Source organism: Vulpes lagopus, chromosome X (assembly GCF_018345385.1).
Source record: "Vulpes lagopus strain Blue_001 chromosome X, ASM1834538v1, whole genome shotgun sequence".
Classification (NCBI taxonomy): domain Eukaryota; kingdom Metazoa; phylum Chordata; class Mammalia; order Carnivora; family Canidae; genus Vulpes; species Vulpes lagopus.
The window spans coordinates 105748566-105768255 of NC_054848.1; the positions used below are offsets into that span (position 1 = coordinate 105748566).

Below are 19690 nucleotides of genomic sequence, written 5' to 3' on the forward strand. Positions count from 1 at the left end.
AACTAAGAAAAAATGCTCACTCTCCATTCCCAGATCCATAACATGGGCATAAAAACAGTATCTCTCTCATGGGACTGTTCTGAGGCTTACAGGAGCTGAAGCATGGGTGGTGTCTTACGCTTGCAGATTAATGCACACCTCCCCTAAAACCCAAGAACAACCAACTTGTGCCTGAGGAGTGTAAGGGTTCAATGAAAATGGCCATCCTAAGCCTTAAAATATGACTGAATAGCCTACCCATTAGGCAGTAACACCTCCATGTAAATCAGGGCTTGACATTTTCCTAATCAACAAAAACTACTTCTTTGTTCATTTACCTTCATCTTGTCCCACAATAAACTTGTGTGTCTTCAGCAGATTGGATCTCATTCTGGTCAACTGGTCTAAGAGACCTCTCCGCGGAATGTCATAAGCATTTCTGTACGTCTGGGGTTTCAAATCCTATTTGAAAGGGAACAAATAATTTCAGTTCTTCCTGAGGCTTTTCAGATAGAAGTGTAATTCTTAACTCTCTGAAAATCATAGTGAAGAGAGGGATACTCAATGCTTAACTAGAGTAGAACTCTTCCAGTGGCAAATTTGTTCTGAATTCTCATACGCCCCCCACAAAGTATTCAAACCACTGAGAATACCCTTTTCCAAGTATGTCAACTGGCCTGGCCAGTTCTGCCCCAAGTGGACCTCCTCTACGGGAAATTGTGGGGCCAGAGGTTCCCATGGGCCTGGCCAAGACTGTCTCACAGCTGCACTGCTGCCCGAGACTCTTCATACGCAATCCTCTGCCTTGTTCTGTCCTCTCACAGGTGCTAGATCAGCAGTATGGCCTGAAGGCTCTCCCTGCCTACTCCTGTCCTCTCTCCCCTTTATCCTTTACAGACATTACCCCCCACCCTACTCCCCACCAAATGTATCTTGTACATTTAATTCCACAGTGGCAGCTACTTGCAGGACAATTCCTAGACTGGTCCACATCAATAACCACAAAGTCCAAAACAGGATCGTGATTATTTCAAAACTGAAGTAATACGACATAAATACATCAGACAAGTTCAAACAAATAAGAACTATTTCTGGCAGTTTACCTTGTTTAAGAGCCCTACTTGGAAGCCAGCAAATTCTTTGGTATTCAATTCTGCCAGTCTTGGTGCAGTTTCCCCTATGATTTCTTTCAAGAGTTTTCTAAAATTTTTACTGTGAGTCAAGGACACGCCACCTCCAGAATGGTTTTTCACTCTGATTCCAATTTCCTGGGGAGGTTTCTTCCCCACAGATGCTAGTATCCGTTCTGACTCTAGTTTGGTCTAAAATGAAAGTACATAGTATGTTAAGAAAAGGCCTATAGCATCACTGTTGTTTTCACTAATTAAGAAAGGTAATACTTTAAGAACCCCACAGAATACTTTTTTCAATTGTAAATTACAGAAAAACTGATAATTAAACATTGCCCTGTGCTTCTCTGAGCTATCACAGCAAACAGGGAGGGGGTGGCTAGAAAGGTCAATAACTTGGTACATTTTTTTTCTCATCTAGTGTCAAAATTATGATCAAATCATGGAGAGAATGGAAATAGTGGATAAGAATTCCATTCATAGACATTTAAAAGCATATTTTGTTGCTTTAAAATCTAGTCTAAGTCAACATATTTATTTCAGACCCAGACAGAAAGGTTTAGGACTCTGGATTTCTAAATGTAAATGAGTGCTAAATTTCAGATTACATAGATTTGGCATTACATCTGTAAAAACTTAAACAGTTGTTTTCTTATATAGGACCACCCCCAAAAAAGTAATGCTCAATTTAACAAACATTACCACGTAAATAATGTGTAATATGTACTCAGTAAGTTTCTAGCTAACTTACAAAAAATTTTTCTTAACAGACACTATTAAACCACATTGATAAAGATTGCTTGACAGGGTATTGTAGGAATATATTGGGCATATTTTATGATTGACACACATCTGAGATGGATCAAGGAACACTGGCAACATAGTTATTAAATTAGTAATTAAATTAGTAATTGGAGCGATTATAAATTAGTAATAATCTTTTCTTTTTCTCTAAAAGAAGGAATTCCACCAATGCCCAGTAAGCCCAAAAGAATTCTGAGTTTCTTATGGTTAGGTCAGAAATATGCACTAAACTCTCACTATGATTGGAATTAAACACGTTTATTATCTTTCTCAAAAAAAAAAAAGTCCTGAAATAAGGGATAAGAGCAAATGAAGGGTCTGTTTCCAGAAGTGGTCTCAAAATTTCATTTGGAAAACCACATAAGCAACGTGTCCCAGAAGGTCCCAGAACTTGCATGAATTTCCACTCTGCTCACTATTCTTCCTTGTGGCCATACCCTGCTGACACAGCCTTAAAGGCCTACAGTAGACATCAAATAAAAAATAGATATAAATCAACAGGTCAATCAATCAATCAATAACCAGAACAAAACATTAACAACAACAAAAATCTATCAGCAGAGAGGAAAGGGGGATCATGGGGACACTTGGTAGACCAGAAGTCTAAGGTTTGCATTTATGAGCAATTTCTTTGGCATTTATGAGCATGCTGGCCAGTCAGGAGCTGGTAAGCCCCAGACCATCCTTCTGCGTGTGCCAGCTCCTAGCAAGGTGTGTCAGCGTTCCCAGTTGTGGAGTCACTTTGGTTCTTTAGTGGAATCTGACACCCTTTTGCTTACTACTATCTGTCTTCTACAGGCCAACTTCCAAACATAGCTAACTTGAAGCCTGATAGTCACTGCAAATGCTAGTACTGCTCCCTACCTGGAACTACCCTTGTGCAGAAGAAGAAAGTTAAAAGGCTGCATTAATTGGTCCTATCACATGAACACATTCGTGTGGCAGTAAATCTCTACCTCGGTAGTTCTCAAACATTTCCATCCTGCGAGAATGGGCTAGGTAGAGGTGAGAAGTATGATAAGTAGGGGTGAGTGGAGGATGAGGTACTCATAGAGGGGCAGGGACAAGGTGAATAATGGTAAATGAGGTGGGGGTATAAAGGAACAGATGGAGGGCAAGAAGAGAGGAGGTTGAGCTCCACTCTTCAGGTCCCCTTAGGGCCTATCCCCCTCCAGCGTGAGAACACTGGTCTCATCTCCCCGTCTCCAAGCAAAAGCATCTGGATATGTATTGCCTAAAAACAAATTTCAGGCAAGACGTTGAATCACACCATGCCTCAGTGTGCTGACCTAGGAAAGGGGGGATGCTCTAGCCCAATGTGACCTGCGGAGGCACAAGGTTGAGAAGAGACAAAATGTGACCCGCTAAATAATTTTACTAAGCCTCTGCCCCTCTCAGGCCACAAGATATCAACCAGCTTGTGCATAACACAGACTGGCAAATGAAAGGAAAGATGGCACAGCATCCAATGACACTGACAGACCCTTAACTGCGGTTTAATGGTGAAGCTAGAAGTCAGAGAGTATCACATTATTACTAATCCATAAAGTGGAGAAATAATACACATTTAATTGGAAAAAATTACAATTACACTAAAGAAGAAGGAAATGCACTTCTGAGGGCAAAGGATTTTTGTTTGTTTGTTTTTACCAATACTACCTGTTGGCTGAGTTTTTTAAGGTAAGAGATAACACTGTAACTAAGTCCACAATCTAAATTATCTGATATCAGATTTGGAGCTCCCATCATCCTTAGTGCTTTCTTTAATGGCTATAAGGAAACAAAATACACAACAGTAAGAATAGAATAAATCTTAAAATACTCAACGTTCAGTTATAAGGGGCAAAGGGACATGATTCATTTCTTAGAAGTCAAGGTGCTGCACATAAAACCAAACATGGAACATTAAAAAGTGGCAATGAATATAGCAGAGGAGTAAGGAGCAGAAAGTAACAAAATCAGAAGAGAGTGGGATAAGAAGAGCAAGAAACAGCAAATTCAAACAGGTCAATTGCATCAGTCTTAATTCCCAAGTCATAAAATCATTTCATACTGCATTTTAGCGTGCACCCCACTCCTGCCATGGTGAATCCTAACGCACCCCAATTTCTCCTCCCAGTGACACCAATAGTACCATTTAAGATTCCGCCTTTTCACCTCTAGAAACTTGGCTTAAAAGTTTGCTACATCCACCTCCAAAATTATTTTGATCGTCGTGACGATTATGCGACCAGTTCAAAATCATCATGACGATCTTTCTCAAATTGTAAAAACCCACATGAGGCCAGGTAGCTTTTCCTCCATTTTAGATTCCCCTCCCCAACCAGCACCCCTGCTTGAGGCTGTGTCTAGGACACATTTAACAGATAGTATGTCAATATACTGCCTTCAGAGGGTGTTTCAGAGGGTAACTCCATATTGAAAATTTCTAGAGTTAAAAAGGGAAGTTGATATCACACATGAATCCAGACCTGTTTTTCTTAAATCCCCAAATTCCAATTTCATAAGGTTACTTTTAAGAAGAAAAACATAGATAGATGTGTTTCTTATAAAAATAACCATGGCAGTTATAGGAAATAAAATAAAGAAAAATTCTTTTTTGTGCTGCCATGACATCACCAAGCTCTTACACATAACTTACACATAATTCGAGAAGACAATGGCAATACAAATGTTTAGCAATAAAAATATCAAGCTTATTTCAGGGGTCAAGTTTTTGGTTCACTGACATTTCTGGTGACAAGACTCATCACTGATACAGTTAATGCATATATACACTTAAATACATACTAATAAGTAGTATGGAGGCAGAGTTTTTAAGTAGCTGTCAAAAGCCTGTCGCCACTTCAGATTTGGCTTAAGCTTGTGAACTTTAAACAAGTCATCTGTAAGAGAAAACGAAACAAAGTATTACGTTATTCCAGTCCTAAATTCCAAGATCTATATCAGGCAACGCACATCTGTTGTATCATTTCCTAGAAAGCTCAAGTTTTAATCACATCAGATGAACCTTTCATTGATTCGATTGTCGTTTTTGGTACCACTTACCAAAATTACATATAGTATTTTTCTAGAAAAGAAAACACCAAATTCTCATGTTACATATTCCTCTTCCATCTGTGAAGCTACATCAAATATAATATTAAAGCGCTTACTCTGAGCCACGTGAAATATCTTTCTGACCTGTTACGTACTGGTAACACTACTATACTAATTTTCACCTGAGGGGGAATCCGTGGTCACTGGTTGGTGAAATATTTCTTTCATTCAAATAGAGGGTGTTAAAGCAACACCAACAACAAAAACCCAAACTCACAGAGATGGTGAACGGATTGGAGGCTGCCAGAGGTAGGGTGGAGGCATAAGGGGTAGGTGAAATGGCTGATAAGTGGTCAAATGGTACAAACTTCCAATTACAAAATGAATAAGTCCTGAGGATGTACTGCACAGCCTGGTGACTCTAGTTAATAATGCTGTGTTGAATATTTGCAAGCTGTTAAGACAGCAGATCTTAAAAGTTCTCATCACAAGAAACTTGTGATTATGCATGATGATGGATGTTAGCTGGTGTTCTCAGTGTTCTTTTCACAATATATACAAATATTGAATCAGTATGTTGTGCACAGGAAACTAATATGTTATATATCAATTATATCTCAATAATAAATAAATAAATAAATGGAGGGTGTTGTAAAGAGACTACACAAAGTATATGAGAACAAAAGCGAAGCCTCTAATTTCCAGGCAATGACAGCGAGCTGTAAATTATGCTTTAGATTCGCCATCATCTACCTATACTTTGATTAGTCTATTCCCGTACACTCACTTCATTTCTTCCATTTCTGTGGTCAGGCAGTTCGAGGCAAATTTTGGCTCTGTCAAATATTAGTTAACAATTAGGTCATGGCACTAGAAAAGGCTAGTGGAGATGTTCAGTTGAAGTTTGAAACTCTGTACAATTATGTTTCTTGAATACCATGTGTGTTAATACCACTGAAGATATTGTCCTTCAATAAGCAGATATCCTCTCCCTTTTTCACACTTAAATTTAATTGTTTTAATAATCTAAATACATTATATACACTACAGGAAAATTTACAAAACACGTTATTATTTCCTTCTGAGGGTACAAAAATATTTCTTATCTAAGAATTCAAAATTGATATCACCAGACATCAACAGGAACCTGCCACACTATAAATGCCAAAGACATTTGAAATTCATCTTCTATCTTATTTCTTCAGGTTTCATTGGCTCTTATCCAAAACACATCCAAATGCTTTATTCCAAGGACAAAAGCCATTCCTATGCCATATGCATAATTTCTCTACAAATAGGCCTATTCTTTGAAATGCTGAATTACTTTACTTAAGAAAGGCAACTACACATTTTCTTCCTTTTATTGCTATAATAAATTATTCACCCCTGACGAAACTAATTTAAATGAATTTACAAAGTCATAAAATGTGGCTCTTTGTTCTTTTGGTACAAGATAGAAAGAACAAAGGAAAACAGATCTGAAGAGATTTCTGGCTCATTGTAACACTCAGGTCCTTTAAAGACCATTCATATCTTGACAGAAAGGAATGAGAGTCAGTGGAAATATGCTGTTATACTTGGGTCTTTACGTGGAGTCTGTTGGGAATTAAGCAGATTTTTGGAAACTGACAAATGGAAATACCACAAGACTTGGGAGACATTTAGATATAAATAGATTTGATAATGAGAGTTAAGAATAGTCTTACAATTTCAAACAATTGCTGATTGCACTGACTCCACCAATTAGTCTCATTTAGTCTAATTATTTCTTGTTGGGGGTTTCTGAAATGGGGAGGAAGAAAGAGAATGTTTCACAGTCTAGATTAAGGGTAGAGAGCCACCAGGGTAAAGCCGCTTGAGTCACATTCTCCATAGGGCAGGAAATTATTTCCATGGTGTTAGGCTACATTAGGAGGATGGGACAGTGAAGATATCATAAACACTCAGCTAGTCAACATTTGAAAGGCAAGGATATCAGAGCGTAGGAGAGTAAAGTGATACTGCCCACGCCTCGAAAACTATTGATATTTTCCCTTTCATTACTTTCTCCTCCTTTCCTGCTGCAAAAAAAGTGAGGGGAGACGTGGGTTTGAGTTCCAGGCTCAGCCACACACTCAGCAGAGTGAGCTTTGAGAAATTGTTTTGCCCATGTCCTTTTTGTTCTTCTGATCGAAACTGATCTTAATATGGAGCTGAATTTTATTTCTTACACAATCTCCAGTTCTTATTTTTTTTCCAGTTCTTAATTAAACAAACAAACAAGGGCACCTGGGTGGTACAGTCAGTTGGGTACCCGACTCTTAGTTTCAGCTCGGGTCATGATCTCAGGGTCATGAGATCAAGCCCCACGTAGAGCTCTCCATGCTCCCAGCTGAGCTCAGTGGGAATTTCTGCTTGGATTTCTCTCGCCCTCTCCCTCTCCCTCTGCCCCTCCCTCCACACTCTCTCTGTCTCTTTAAAATAAATAAATAATCTTTAAAAAATTGGTGAACTGAATATGGTATGTCAAGGGGAAAAAAGTTGCCATAAATGCCTTAATTTCTGTAATTACTGGTTCTTTAAGATTTTATTTATTTATTCATAGACACACACACACACACACACACACAGAGAGAGAGAGAGAGAGAGAGGCAGAGACACAGGCAGAGGGAGAAGTAGGCTCCATGCAGGGAGCCCAACGTGGGACTCGATCCCGGATCTCTAGGATCACGCCCTGGACCGAAGGCAGCGCTAAACCGCTAAGCCACATGTGTTGCCCTATTGGTTCTTGATAAAAAAGAGAATTTCCTTATTGAGAGATAATCTTTTTGCCAATTGTGATATTCTGGTCACCATCCTACTGACATGATTCTTATGATGGCTTATTGATCCAATCAAGCTTCACTTATCCCTTCCAGGTAAGGTTTAGTGCTTAAATAATTAAACCTCTGTTCACTACGTTTGATGGAAATCTTGAATTAATAAGGGGAAAGAAACAAGGATGACCTTTTTGGACATTTATATTATGCAGTAATATAGTGATGTTTCCAGGCATTAGGAAGTGCGTGTGACTTGTCTTTTTACTAAATGCCCTGCCCACCAAACTGCAAAATTGTTCTACATCTTTAATAATGTCCTTCATATGGAATAGCAGTGCCTTCAAGAGCTATAGAAATAGCATAGATATTAATGACAATAGTAGTAATAATGCTGATAGTGTTACTGAGCATTTACTATTTGCAATTTTACTCCATTAATTCATTTAATCCCTACTAAATACCTTTGGATATATACTATCATTACTCCCGTTTTACAGATAAAATAATGAGGGCACAGAGAGGGTATGTATCTTATCCAAGGTCAAAAAGCTAGCAAACAGCAGAGCCAGGATCCATACTAAACCATCTATGCTCTACAGTCCATAGTCTTTTTTTAAGACTTACTTATTTACTTACTTATTTATTTATTTATTTATTTATTTATTTATTTATTTATTTGAGATGGGGGTAGGCAGAGGGAAAGGAAGTGAGAGAATCCCAAGCAGACTCCACAGAGTGAGGAGCCTGACTCAGGGCTCAATCCCATGATCCCAAGATCATGACCTGAGCTGAAATTAAGAGTTGGATGCTTAACCGACTGAGCCACACAGGTGCCCTTCTATAGTCCATACTCTTAATGCTGTGGGGCTACACAACCCAGAAAGCAAAGTAATGATGGAAATATTGAGAGTGTCTATTTCAGAACTCAACACAAAACTGAAGTTTGGGATTCAGGGGCACAAGGACCTCCAGCCTCAGAGGGTATGAAAAACCCTATGTTCCTGGAAAGACACAGGTTACAGAAAAGCCTGGAAATGGATATTTAAAGCCAAAGGGCAGAATGGGAACTGAGTCAAGGATGGATTGACCCTCAGATAGACGTGTGGTGCTGAGGACGAGGGAGGAATCAAATATGTGTCTGGGGTTTCTGGTTTGAGATGTTTGCGGAGGTATAGTGATGCTCTAGGTAGGGTTGGATCCTCAGTGTCCTAGGTTAAGGAGGACCAGGGATAGATGTGGCACATGTACCTCTTGTGACAGAAAACATCTCAGAGAGAAGAGGAACTTGGCATTTGGGGAAGAAATACAGACTACCAGGTCACCAAGAAGACAGTGCCAGGAGTTGACCTTACCTAGTAGTGGGGAGTGTGAGTGGACAACATGTAGCTATTAGGCACAGCAGGTTTAGACAAAGGGAGGACTGAATGCTTCCTCTTAACCACTACACCGTGTCCACATCTGACCTCTATTACCCACAAGGCCAGCAAAGGCCAGGCTTAGAGGGCTGGTCTTGCTTTGTGAAGAACTGTACATCTCAATTTCTAATGGGAGACCAGCTACTCTAGTTAGGGGCACTTTCATATCATAATTTGGAAGGCAGGCTGAGTTTAGACCAAAGAAGAGATCCTGGAATTCAGCCCATAATAGTTCTATAGAACTTTTCCACTGCCTTGGTAAATAAGGGCACCTCCACCCCAGAGGTGTTAGTGGAGACCACATGGGGAGGAGTTATGAGGAACTCCTACTTCTCCCAGCCAGGGAGGTATCCTTTTTAACTTCTGGAGGAATCTCCATACTGTCTTCCCCCATACTGGTGGCTACACCAGTGTTCTTATTACTTCTTACAATTGCATGTGAATCTACAATTATTTGAAAATAAAAGGTAGTCTTTAAAGATAGAAAAATAATGTCATTAATAGTTTAAGTGGAAATTATCTAGTCTAATCCTTCACTTTATAGTTGGGAAAACTGAAGTCATAAAGGATGGGATTGTATCATTTGTAACATGGATGCTAATATGCTGAGTGAAATAAGTCAGAGTGAGAAAGAGAAAAACAATATGATTTCACTCACACGTGAAATCTAAAAACACAAACAAATGAATAAACAAAGACAAAGCAGAATTAGACCTATAAATACAGAGAACTGATGGCTGCCAGATGGGAGGGGTTGGGGAGATGGGTGAACTGGGTGAAGGGGCATGGAAGATACTGGCTTCCAGTTAGAGAAGGAATATGTCCTGGGAATAAAAGGCACAGCATAGGGAATGTCATCAGTAGTATTGTTATAGTGATACAGATGGTGGCTACACTTGTGGTGAGCACAGCACAACATATAGACTTGTCCAATCACTATGGTGTACATCTGAAACTAATGTAACATGGTGTGTTGGAGATCCCTGAGTGGCTCAGCGGTTTAGTGCCTGCCTCCAGCCCAGGGTGTGATCCTGGAGTCCCGGGATCAAGTCCCACATCAGGCTCCCTGCATGGAGCCTGCTTCTCCCTCTGCGTGAGTCTCTGCCTCTCTCTCTCTCTTTGTGTCTCTCATGAATAAATAAATAAAATCTTTAAAAAAATATGGTGTGTCAACTACACCCATTAAAAATAAATTTAAGAAAATAATTAACAAATAATAAATTTATTTGAACATATAAACAAATCTACAAAGTATAGATACTTTTTATTGGTATCGTTATTAATCTCAAAGACATAACCTATATTTTATATCAGTGACAATCGCCTTTTAGACATTTATTTATTTATTTATTTATTTATTTATTTATTTAAAAGGTTTTATTTACTTAATGTGACACACACACAGAGAGAGAACACAAGCATGGGGAGCAGCAGAAGGAGAGGGAGAAGCAGGCTGCCCACTGAGCAGAAAGCCCTAATTGGGCTCCATCCCAGGACCCCAGGATCATGACCCTAGAAGGCTAACGCTTAACCGACTGAGCCACCCAGGCGCCCCCTAGAGGACATTTTTATATTGGACTAAGAAAGAAAGTCCGTAGACTACATGTGAAATAATCATGCTAACATTTATGATGACCAGTTCTTTTTTTTTTTTTATGATGACCAGTTCTTAACCTGCTTAACTTGCAAAATTTGAAATGCTTTTTCAGCATATTTAGTACAAATAGTATTTATAGCACTAAAAAGCTTATGCTTTTAATGACTAGATTACAACTTCAAGTAAGGTTGAAACTTTTTGCAAGAATTAAGAAACCCCAACAAAAAAAAAAAAGAAAGAAAGAAGAAAGAAAGAAAGAAAGAAAGAAAGAAAGAAAGAAAGAAAGAAAGAAAGAAGAAAGAAACCCCATCAAATAAAAGTGAGTCCAACTGCACAACTGGAAGCATACTATGTGGTTTACTACTAAATTGCTCCAAACAGACGCAGCTCATTCAATGGGAAAAAAAAAAATCTCTACACACATTTTCAGTGATATCTCAATAGCCGCTTCTAGAGCTATTTCTTGTAGAATTTTACCATAGAAACCACAGCTTTTATGATTAGAGTGACTGCAGAATTTACTCTCATACCAAGCTCCTTAACTTGCCTAACACAGATGCCTCCAGAGCATTTGAGATTCTTTTAGGGGGGAAATAGTGTGAGCCAATACCCTCCCCCACCACACACACAGAGAAGCCCTATTTTCTGGAGAAAACCATCAGATTCTTGGAGCATTAACCTCAATAAATGGAATTTTTGGTCCAAATTTAGTCTACAGAAAATCAAAGTCTCTTGAAACCCAGGGCGAGGGTGGGGGGTGCCAGGAATGGCAGCAGTGGTGCTCACAGTCTAAAGAGCAGTACGAGTCACAAGCCACACCAGAGGTTAAGTGTCTCTTCTGTGTGATGCGAAAAAGAACAACAGCAACAAAACGAACAGAACAGAAAACTGTGTGTGAATTCCATCCTTCCAAACCCATGTATAGACTTTTCTATATCCTGATAACAATTACTCTTTGGCTACATTTAAAATGCTTAGCCCGTTATCCTATTTTTCATTTCTGTTGTATTTTAAAGATGATTAAGAGGCATATACTTTACTTACCTAAAAGAGGGAGTAAAACCGGGTAGTTGTACGGCATCACAAAGAGGTTCACACAAGTTAAAGTCGTACTGGCTTTTAAATAACCAAATGGATAACCAAGTTCATTGTATTTTCCACTGCTAGTAACAAATACCTGAGAACATGAAGTCATACACAGTTACAACAATAAGGATTTTATCTGAAACTAAACATCCAGCAACATTCCAAAATGATATCTAAGGCAGTAGTGCTTTTAGTCTAAGGTTATGTCCAAATATGCCATACTAAAAAAGGATGTTCAAATTGCAATTCTTTATAGGTTATACAAAAAACTGAGACTGGACTGTGCAGTAACCATTTGGAGACCATGGGCTCACATCAACAATACCCAAATACTGACTTAGTTAGTACGATGACAATCAAGGCTGAAATTCCACCAAGTGATACCAGCCATTAAAACAAACTGACTTCTCAAAAGAACACTTGGTGACCAGAGTGGAGACTTGAGAAAAATGAACATGGCCCCATGCCTAAGGCATGCAATTACGAAATTAAAGCCCATTTAAAGCATCCTACGACTACTCTTGACATACTATTAGTCTTGCCCTGCTTCCTTTTGATGCCCCCATTCTCCTACCCATTTTTATTCATTTTTCATCCAGTAAATATTTATCAAGTAGGCTATTATGAGCCAGGAATGGGTATTAATTATTTGGAGGCAGCAAGGATTGAGCTTTGGCTAAATCTGGAAGGCACTTTCTCTTCTAAATGATGCCGATAGAGCAAACATTCAGTAAAGATCAAAACATTGATCTTTATTCCATGTGACTATCATCTTATTCCTCACTGATGATTCCTGATTTGATATATATCATATGGTCAAGTCCTGTACACTCAATATGCTGGGCTGAAGTCCTCTGACTACCATGCTTTCTCTCTGTTCCCTGTTTACTCTTTGGCCAAAAATTAGGGCACCAGTATATACATTTAGGGACCTAGACCTTTGCTGGTTCCCAGGTCCTTCAGTAGCATCATTGAAAACAAAAATCAAATCCTGATGAAGAACAGAATCCATTCACCTTGCTAATTCCTGGTACCAGCCATATCACCTACCAGTTGATTAAATTCTTGCTATATTTAGTCATAGCTAAGAATAAATCTTTCCTGTGTCATTTACAACCCTACAAAACAATGAGTTGTGCTGGTGCTATAAAACAGGACTCATCTATGAGATTTCATGTCATAATTTGAACCTTAATAGACTGTAATAACACATGGTGAATTTCCCCCTACATCCTAAGTGTGTAAAACAGAAGAAGGGGAAAATCATCAGAAAGGATTAAAAACATTACACACAGCCATTGGCGGTCAAACGTATAAGGCTCATGAGAGGAGAAACATTGTTTTCTGTTCCTCTTTTTCTCTTTCTCCTCTCCCTCCCTTCCTTCTTCTCTTCCTTCCTTCTCATAAGCCCTCTGAGTTTTTCCAAACTCCTTTTCACCTGCAAATTCATAGAATCAGGGGGTTCAAAGGGATCATTAGAGACCATCTAGTCTAGAGAAAGGAACTGTCTGCCCAGGACCATATAATTGGTGGCAGACCTAAGGTTAGAATCCAGGCTCCATTACGACTCAGCTAAATTTCCTGGCTCCCCCGATTCTTTTTCTTTTAAAGATTTTATTTATTTATTCATGATAGACAACAGAGAGAGAGAGAGAGAGAGAGAGAGAGAGAGAGAGGCAGAGACAGAGGCTGAGAGAGAAGCAGACTCCATGCAGGGAGCCCAATGTGGGACTCGATCCTGGGACTCCAGGATCACGCCCTGGGCCAAAGGCAGGTGCTTAACTGCTGAGCCACCCAGGCATCCCTCCCCTGTTTCATCTTATTCTTTCTTACTCCCATTAATTCATTGCATTAAAACTCAACCAAAGTCACATAAGGTACAGGAGGAAACAAACATATGGCACATTTGAGGGGTGGTGCAACAAGCAAGGGCATAATTTCTGATGTTCCTTTGGAGAAGATTTACAAGAAATGTGCTATACAGAAAAGAGGCCTTTAGGAAAAAGCTATGGTTTGTAATTGTATTTGCCTTTATTGCAAAATTTTTGTCAATCCATGGTGTCAAACTTCCTATTGTGATTTTAAGTTAACATTCTATTATCTATATCTCTACATTCCTAGCACATTTCCAGTGCATTTTACTGTAATATAAACATCCATTCAGAAAAGTGCAAGAGTCGTAAGTATATAGCTCAATGAATGCTCACAAAGTGAAAGCACATGTGTAATCAGCACCCGGATCAAGAAATAGAACATGACCAGAAACCACTTCATGCCCTTTACTGGTCACTGCTCTGCAACCCCAAGAGAAACCACCAGCCTGACTTTTGACAGAGTAAGCCCGCTTTACATCTTTTTGAGTGTCAATAAAATAGAATCACAGGATCTGGGATCTTTGAGGTCTGGCTTCTTTCACTCAATATTATATTTATGAGATTGTTCTGTTTCTTACACTTTTACATTCTTGCTTTAAGTTTGTTCCTTTTTTTCTACCCAGTTTTAGCATCTTTAGAGAATTAAAGTAGTTTAAAGACAACTGGTAGCAATAATCTCACATTTTAGGATGAAACAGATGGCAGTCTAAAAGCGTTTCTTGCGTAAATAGAACCTAACAATTACTGATTGCTATATGGTGCTGTAGTTTAGAAACAGAACAAACATTCTTCCAGCGTAGGACTTCTTTATTATATCCAAATAAAAGGGCTATGACTGCCATGTCTGGATTTTTACAAACTAATATCCAAAGGTAAGTCTATTAATAAATCAGCATGCCTTTCTGGCTGAAGTCTAACACTTGCAAGAGCCAGTATGGGCATTTGTCTCATCCACGTAAAATCCATGTTACACATGCCAATGTGCTTTGTACAGGAAGAAAAGTTTGGTTACTTTACACTAATGTAAAAAGTAGTTTCAGGGCCTATGGGTTTTTTTGTGTGTGTGTCAAAAATATCTTGTACACCTGAAACCAATATTACACTGTACTGTTAACTAATGGAATTTTTTTTAAAAAACTTTTAAAAATTGATCTTGTGCTTCCAATCTGTCAAATTCACACTAAGCTTCAGCTGCAGAAGCCATAACTAAATAGAATTATATCATTTAGGTTAGAGATTCTTAACTTGGTGTCCCTGAGTAAGCAGGGGTGGGGGAAGGTTCCTCCAAATCCTCCAAATACACAAATGTCACCAGATTCCACCACCTCAAATGGCAATATACAGTGGACTAATGATTCCTATCACTCTGAAATTATTTGCCTGGCTCTGCGGCTTATTTGATAGCATTTGTTAGAAAAATTATTAACAAATTCAGTCTAATTATTCCCAGAATAACCTTTGAAACTTCTTAAAACAGTCCCTAGATCCCAGAGCAGTTAGACATTTGGCCACCAGGTAAGAGTAAGTACCTGCCAGCAGGTATGGGGAGACTTTCGTTCCAGGATGTACTGAGTTAAGGGGGAAGGTTCAAGTTCATATTTGTCAAAAGGAAGTTTATCTATTACCATTGGCTCACAATCTACGCAGGAGAACCTCACAACAGGATGAGATGTTCGTGGAGGCTAAAAGACAAAAAGGGAAGATACAGTCTGTTATCAAAGCGAGCTCACATTTCTGACAAAAATCTGCAATCCCTTTCATGTTTTGTTAAACCATCGCTGAACTATAAACCGGCCCTTTGTAAAAGAGGGCATCGACAACAGTGTCCATTCGGGGAGGACACACAGATTCTTTAGCTCTACCATCTACTTGGCATTGGAGGAGGAAAGGTAAATTAGAACACCCATAACTACAATTTCCATGAAGTAAAGATGATAAGTGCTTTGAATATGGTTAGGAAGTCACTAATGATCCGTAAGATGAACCCTGACTTTCAGACCCATTTTGCACGTCCAAGCACCACCTGCCCTTCATTCCTTTGTACCAAGAGGCTATAGGTAGTCCAGACCCTACTGGTGAAGAAGAAATCCATCAAGCTATCTAATGAGTTAATGATAGGGCTAGAGCCACTAACAAGCAAGCAGAAAAATGGCAAGGCACGGAAAGGGCAAGACAGGTAACAAAAATGAGCTAGTCACAACACCCAGGACCAGTGGAAATTTATTTTAAAGTGGAATTTGTATAGCACTTCTCACAGTCAAGTGGGGGGAAGCAGAGGGAGAGGGACAGGCAGACTCCACACTGAGCATAGAGCCTGACTTGGGGCCCGATCCCAGGACCCTGAGATCATGACCTGAGCCGAAACCAGAGCCAATCACTTACCTGACAGAGCCTCCCAGGTGACCCCCTGATTTTCATTTTAATTAAACTTGAGAAATATTTCTGGTCTGTTCTATTTAAATCGATTTTCAAAAAGCCATAAAACCATGCAGCCCTGTCACTAGCAATAATGACATAAATTTGTAACCAAAATATTCACTCTGGGATTTGGAGCTAAGAGCAACTGGGCACTGAGCTCTGACTGGTGTGTGATCTTGGAGCCCTGAGGGAAGGTGGAGGAGATGTGCCCTCACCCACAGCAGTGGTGGAAGTGGCTGTTTGGCCCTATATTCTCATGGCGTCTCCTGAGAAAAAGGAGCCTAGAAGGAGTAATCCAGGAAAAAAATGCAGCTCATGTCAGAAAGTTCTACAACTAAGATGTGGTTTATGTATACAATGCAATATTACTCAGCCATTAGAAATGACAAATACCCACCATTTGCTTCAACATGGATGGAACTGGAGGGTATTATGCTGAGTGAAATAACTCAATCGGAGAAGGACAAACATTATATGTTCTCATTCATTTGGGGAATATAAATAATAGTGAAAGGGAATATAAGGGAAGGGAGAAGAAATGTGTGGGAAATATCAGAAAGGGAGACAGAACATAAAGACTCCTAACTCTGGGAAATGAACTAGGGGTGGTGGAACGGGAGGAGGGCAGGGGGTGGGGGTGAAGGGGTGATGGGCACTGAAGGGGGCACTTGACGGGATGAGCACTGGGTGTTATTCTGTATGTTGGCAAATTGAACACCAATAAAAAATAAATTTATTATAAAAAAAGAAAGTTCTACAACTTACACAGAATGTAGTTTGGCCGAACCAGGAAGGTGCTAACTGAAGGCGTAGTGAGCGTCATGTACACCCCCCCCAACACACCCAAGAAGGCTCACTCGGGCCTTTTTACAAAAGCTGGGCGGGGGGTGGCAGGGAGGAAGACCGAGGGAGAGTGGGTTTCATATGCTTTCCCTCATTAGCAGGCACCCCCTCCTCCAAAAAGCCAATTCATCTGGTACTAGGAGCAACTACAATATCAAAACCTCTTCTCCCAATGCAGTGAACAAAAAGAAAAGTCTTCACTTAAAGATCATTTTTAAAATATTGCTTAATTACCATCATTGAAAGGTGCACTGCCAAGGAATGCCAAGTCCCACTGATTTAAAAAAAAAAAAAAAAGATGAAAAGCAGGTCCACAAAGTTGTGCTATGTGTCTAATGACTCCCTAGGAGGAAGTAGAAGAGCTTCTGTTCTGAGTAGGTTACTAGAACCTATGCAAAGTGTAAGCTAAGTTTTCGTTTCCTGAGGATGTACACAAAAAACAATGCTAGCAGTCTTTAGACATTGCATTTCCCATGTCAATCAAATCAGCCACTCAGAAATAAAAACCAAGCCACCGATTGCAACACCATCAAAAATAACAATGCTTTAAACATCCAAAGTGGGCAGTTCAAGTGGCAAAAGGCAATTAAAAGAAAGAGAATACCAGAATAGCAAGGAAGTCCTCTCTTGCTTTTAGGTACAAGCTTAGACTTCCAGCAAGAGATAGAAGGTATGGCTGAAGAGCCTCAAAGCTATTTTACAAGGGTCAATGTAATCAGCAAACTGAAAACCCAGAATGAGGTTTACCTTTTTGTTTTATGACACTTACTAGTGAAGGTAAATTCTGATCTGGCCAGAAAGATTCTGGAATTGGCCAATGTCCAACAGGAACACCAGTCTTAGAGTTAGGTCGTACATAAATGAGCTTATGACAACTATGCCATGGTTGAACAGCAAATGAATTGCTTGGCCTGGATGAATCCATAAGTCCATCTAAAAGGTAAACAAAGAGAGACACTAAGGCAAGACTTTCTTTTAACAGCTGCTGATCTTCTTGCAGAAAATTTTCAGCAAAAAGCAAAGTACAAAACAAACCAAAACAGTGATTCATGAAAAATTAAAGAAATAAGACTGTATCAAAGATTTCTGAATGTTCTCTCTAGCAATTTTCCTCTAATCCACCCCTCTAATCTAACACCCCACGCCATCCTTATCTATGCCCCAAACACGTAGTTTATGGGAAACTATTATAAAATTAGTTTTCAATTTTCTGAATTTGTTTTTTTTTTAATTTTCTGAATTTAGACACATAAATTAAACACACTAAACCACTAGAGTTATTTTTCTAAATTAGGCAAATGAAATTGCTCACCTCCTGGTATAGTTTTTACATTTTTGAGATCTGACAAAATAGGTCATTAAATTACATTTAGTTTTTCTTTCTATTCCCAATTAGGTGGGGAAAAAAGTATTCTTTACTAAACAGACTCAGTGACCACAAAGGCAAAATAAACACGATCCAGATTTACTCAAAGATAGAAGGAATGTTGCCAGTACAATCTATATATATAGTTGGGGGAGGGAACATAATGCAAATGCATTGAGTTTGTTATGAACTAATTCATGATAGTTTCCCCATCCACCATTAAAATTCCAGGAAACTGGGCATTGTATAATGCTGAAGGATGTATCCTGAATGTATTTTAATTATTTAAACTAGCATATTTCATTTGCCCCCACAAAGAAGGCAAGACAGTTATATATATCCTTTAATGCAATGATTCAATAGTCTAAATTATATTTGTAAAGGACATGTTTTAATGATTTGAGTCTCATATTTCTTATATTACAAGTCATATGATTTACTTATTTACACATTACTTTAAACAAGTAATTACTTTATACCCAGAGATTTATTAGAGTCCATGGAGCTCTAAGGAATACATGTAATGGCTTCAGGGGACCAAAAGGACCCCCACCCCTTGAAGTTGAGCTCACAATTCTGGGGATGTGCATTCTTCTCAGGAGAGAGTTCTTAGTTTTCATCAGAATCTCAAAGGCTGAGAACTCTGGACAAAGGAGAATTGGATCTAGAAAGAAAATCTGAGCTATTCACAGGACACCAAATCTAATCGGCTTTCAGTGGGACAGTTCCCAGTTCACATTTAGATAACGAACACGAAAGTATGGATGGAGCAGTAAATCATTAGCAAAAGAACATGTCTTTCCTCAATTAATTTAATGAATTTAAAATAGATTGTGAGGCTTCAGTCTTCTGTGGTGAGTGTTCTTAAATTGGAGTCCAAGAAACCCTAAAATTAAATACAAAATTGTATTTGTGTGGCCTATGTCCATTATTCTAGGGAGAGAGGTCTCTCCTGTTTCCAACTGCTTCTTAAAGGGTTCTAGGAATTAAACATTCAAAAGGCCAGAGATCACAGGATCCAATGGCTTCAGACAGAAACATGTGTCTTTCTGAGCAGTCACCACTAATTACAGCCATTAATGAAAATGTATGGATCCGATCAGACAAACACCATGGTAATGATATGTGTGAGCACTCAGGAATGAGAAGCAGCAGCCTTATGCTCCCAGGAAGCCTTGCAGTGCTAAGATGATATAAGAGAGAAGACCCTTCCCTTACACAAAGGTACTCTCTGTGATCATCTATTTTGAGACGCTGAACTTTCTGTAAAATGTCATTTGAAGAGAAAAGTTTCTGCAGCTAAAAAGTGGCCAGGAAAATCCTGGTGTAGGATCTTATAGG

The 19690-nt window shown here is 39.1% G+C and overlaps 1 protein-coding gene across 5 annotated transcripts in view; it reads right to left on the bottom strand.

Moving 5' to 3' along the window:
• The window catches only part of INTS6L (integrator complex subunit 6 like), a 57198-nt gene that overhangs the window by 9539 nt on the left and 27969 nt on the right, over positions 1-19690 (bottom strand). For 2 of the 5 annotated variants that reach the window (XM_041741037.1, XM_041741039.1), the window contains exons 7-13: positions 17753-17916; positions 15252-15404; positions 11807-11939; positions 4704-4798; positions 3573-3683; positions 1083-1301; positions 318-441 (exon numbers count right to left, since the gene is read on the bottom strand). In XM_041741037.1, coding sequence (XP_041596971.1) covers positions 318-441; positions 1083-1301; positions 3573-3683; positions 4704-4798; positions 11807-11939; positions 15252-15404; positions 17753-17916 — 999 coding nt within the window. Of the gene's footprint in view, positions 1-317; positions 442-1082; positions 1302-2777; positions 3684-4703; positions 4799-11806; positions 11940-15251; positions 15405-17752; positions 17917-19690 lie in introns of those variants that run through there. The other 3 variants (XM_041741038.1, XM_041741040.1, XR_005985666.1) reach the window with 2 other exon arrangements.